Below are 3708 nucleotides of genomic sequence, written 5' to 3'. Positions count from 1 at the left end.
TTTTTTTTTTTTTTTTTGAGACAGAGTCTTGCTCTGTCACCCAGGCTGGAGTGCACTGGTGAGATTTTGGCTCACTGCAACCTCCACCTCCCAGGTTAAAGAAATTCTCGGGCCTCAGCCTCCCAAGCAGCTGAGATTACAGGCATGTGCCACCACACCTGGCTAATTTTTTTTTTGTATTTTTAGTAGAGACAGGGTTTTGCCATGTTGGCCAGGCTGGTCTTGAACTCCTGGCCTCAAGTGATCCACTCGCCTCAGCCTCCCAAAGCGCAGGATTACAGGCGTGAGCCACCACACCCAGCCCATATTGCCATTTTCTTTCTTTAGCTTATGTTATTGTGAGAATATAGTATATAACAAATATGACACACGGTTAGTAGGCTCTAACTTCTGGATTTCAAAACGTACTGCAAATCTGTGCTAATAAAATGTTTGGTACTAGCATAATGACTCAGAAGTAGACCAGTGCAACAAAATAAACAGCACAGAAATATGCCTTTGCAATTTAAGTCCAATAATTTGTAACAAGTTTGCTGTGATCTTTCAATGGGGGTATAGATTAGTATTTATATTAGTATTTTGTTTTAGTAGCTCAAGCTGTGTGATAAATATGTATGTTTATCAACTGCTTATGTGACCAATCAGGGTGCCAGTGAACATTAGTTAAGCTGTGGTAGAAAAAAGTTGCATCAGGATATGCAATTGCTTGGGAGGATGGCACCCCTAAACCCTGTGTTATTCCATGGTCAGTCATACCCCTTTCCCATATTGCAAATCTTTGAACAGCACTGCAGATCAAGAAACAAATGTCCCTAATTGACTAAGTGGAGATATGACATCGTCCTTACTTATACAGTCCAGGTTCCTGATGGTTTCCTGCATCACATCTTTGTAGAGATTCTTCTGACAAGGGCCCAGCAAAGTCCACTCTTCCCAGGTAAAGTTCACAGTCACATCCTCAAAAGCAACTGAGTCCTGAAACATCCCACATACGTAGATGAGGAAAGATGAGGTTGACAGTACTGAGAATTTATACTTAATTCTTAAATTTCCTGGGTGTGTGGTTTCCAAGCATTTATTCAATGACATGGTAAATCCACTTTCATTCTCTGACTACACTCACTGTCTCCCACACAGCAATTTTGAGGCTAAAATTGAATGTGTTTGCTAATGCAACAGCTGAATTGGAACAGGCCTCCTTTTGGTGAGTGAAGTGAGTATTATTACATGGACCTTAATGTCTATTTCTCCAGTGGATCTGAAGTTCTTATTATGACAAAGTCTTACTACTTAGTGTGCAAAAGAGAGTTAACATTAGTAGTCCTGAGACTACATATACTTACAAATGCTTGTTTACAATGTTGGACCTTTCATGGTGTCTAGGCACTAGATTTCGGGAGGGTCCCCATGAATGTGACTAGTAACAGGGGCTGAGTGTACCTAAACTATTTATGAAAAAAAAAAATAATAAGGCATTTACTTAGCTCCTATAGTCTTCTGAGAGTTGGAATTTTGTTTCATGCTCAGCAGAGGGAGTGTACCTACCTGATCAGCCACTGCTAAGTTTGAATGTCTATCCCCTCCAAAACACACATGTTGAATGTTAATCTCCAATGTGGAAGTAATCAAAGGTGGGGCTTTAAAAGGTGATTGGGTCCTGAGGGTTTGGAGCTCATAAATAAATTAATCCATAATGGCTGAATGAATAAATGGGTTATCTCAGGAGTGGCACAGTTGCCATCATGAGAGGAAGAAAAGATCTGAGCTACACACTTAATCCCCTCACCATGTGATACCTGTGCTACCTAAGGAGTTTGCAGAGTTCCCAACAGCAAGAGGCTCTCACCAGATTCCCAGCCTTGACCTGGGACAGTCTCCAGAACTGTAAAAACTAAGTATGATTTCTTATCAATTACCCAGTTTCGCTTATTCTGTTAAAAGCAGCTAAAACAAGAGAAAAACAGCCATGAGGAAACACTCTGGGCACTGAGTCTCTAATGAACAATGCTCGTGGATTTCATTTCATATTCTTTGTTGCAACTTGTGATCGGGGGATCCGGCCCACTGTATGTGTGACTACAGTAAGAGAGAATATTTGGAAGCTGGCAACTGGTTTCCACTAGATCAAACATAGTGAAGTTTGACAAAAGACTAATAAAATATACTTCACAATCCCAAGGAAAAAATCTTAAACTTATTATTGGGTAATGTCAAAAGAGAAGGAAACAAAGGGCAGACTGTGCATGTTCTTAGAAATAACTCAGTCATCTCTTATGAATATGTATAATATTCCTTAAATCCCTAAAACAGACCTTTAGTCAACAAAGATGACATTACCAAATCTAACTGAAGTAAAAAATGTCTAAAAATGCTTAAAACTTCCTAATTAAGAAAGTGGCAGCATTATAAAAACAAATAAAGAATTTTGAAATTATAATATTCAGCACCCCATACTATTAACAGAGAGATAAAGAGAAATAAAAATGAAAATGAAAATGGCAGAAAAGCCTTGTGGAGTTTCTGTTTGTCCTAGGCCCAATCCCTCCCCAACTCTGTGCCAGTCTTAAAGTCAGCAGCTGGAGATCCCAGTATAAAACCCTAGTCACTCAAGTATCACCTCTGTATTTTCAAACTGGTATGGGGACTTTCCAAACGTCTGAAACAAGGCTTTCTATTCTACAATAACTCAGTCAGGGTCAAATTTGGCAAGAACTACTTTAAAATGTTGCAAAATAGGCCAGGCACAGTGGCTCACACCTGTAATCCCAGCACTTCGGGAGGCTGAGACAGGCAGATCATGAGGTCAGGAGATCGAGACCATCCTGGCTAATACAGTGAAACCTCATCTCTACTAAAATTACAAAAAATTAGCCGAGCATGGTGGTACACAACTGTAGTCTTAGCTACTTGGGAGGTTGAGTTGGAAGGATCACTTGAGCCTAGGAGGATGAGGCTGCACTGCGCCATGTTTGAGCCACTGTACTCCATCCTGGGTAACAGAGTGAGACCCTCTATCCAAAAAAATAAAAAGGCAACAAATATTAGTCCCATATTTTCCAAAACAGATAAAAACTATGAACCTAGAGATGCAAAAAGCTCAACAAACCACAGCCACAATATATATCAACAAATCCACACCAAGACCCAGCATCAAATTGCTGAAAACCAGGTATAATAAAGAATTACTTGAAGAAACCAGGGGGAAAAGACACCTTAACAACAGATAGCCAAATGTAACATTGATTACATACTTATTATCAAAAACAATGCAAACTGGAAGACAATGGAGCAATATCCTTAAAGAACTAAAAGAACAAGTATATCAACAAATAATCCTATATTGAGCAAATAACATCTTTTCAAATGAATGGAAAATGTTTAATCATAATTAATGTATTTGCAATCAGCATATTGGCTCATTAAAAAGGGTCTGGGTTGGGTGTGGTGGCTCACACCTGTAATCTCAGCAATCTGGGAAGCCAAGGTGGGTGAATCACCTGAGGTCAGGATTTCAAGACCAGACTGGCCAACATGGTAAAACCCCGTTTCTACTAAAAATACAAAAATTACCAGGCAGGCACCTGTAATCCCAGCTATTCAGGAGGCTGAGGCAGAAGAATTACTCCAACCCAAGAGGCAGAGGTTGTAGTGAGCCAAGATCACACTACTGCACTCCAGCCTGGGCAACAGAGTGAGACTCCATCTCAA

At 40.0% G+C, this 3708-nt stretch overlaps 1 protein-coding gene across 1 annotated transcript in view; it reads right to left on the bottom strand.

Moving 5' to 3' along the window:
• The window catches only part of LOC108282069 (zinc finger protein 442), a 30808-nt gene that overhangs the window by 21182 nt on the left and 5918 nt on the right, over positions 1-3708 (bottom strand). Inside the window, exon 3 of the mRNA XM_017497843.2 lies at positions 849-977. Coding sequence (XP_017353332.2) covers positions 849-977 — 129 coding nt within the window. The remainder of the gene's footprint in view (positions 1-848; positions 978-3708) is intronic.

Source organism: Cebus imitator, unplaced genomic scaffold (assembly GCF_001604975.1).
Source record: "Cebus imitator isolate Cc_AM_T3 unplaced genomic scaffold, Cebus_imitator-1.0 Scaffold234, whole genome shotgun sequence".
NCBI classification, from domain to species: Eukaryota; Metazoa; Chordata; class Mammalia; order Primates; family Cebidae; genus Cebus; species Cebus imitator.
This window is presented reverse-complemented; position numbering and strand designations above follow the sequence as displayed.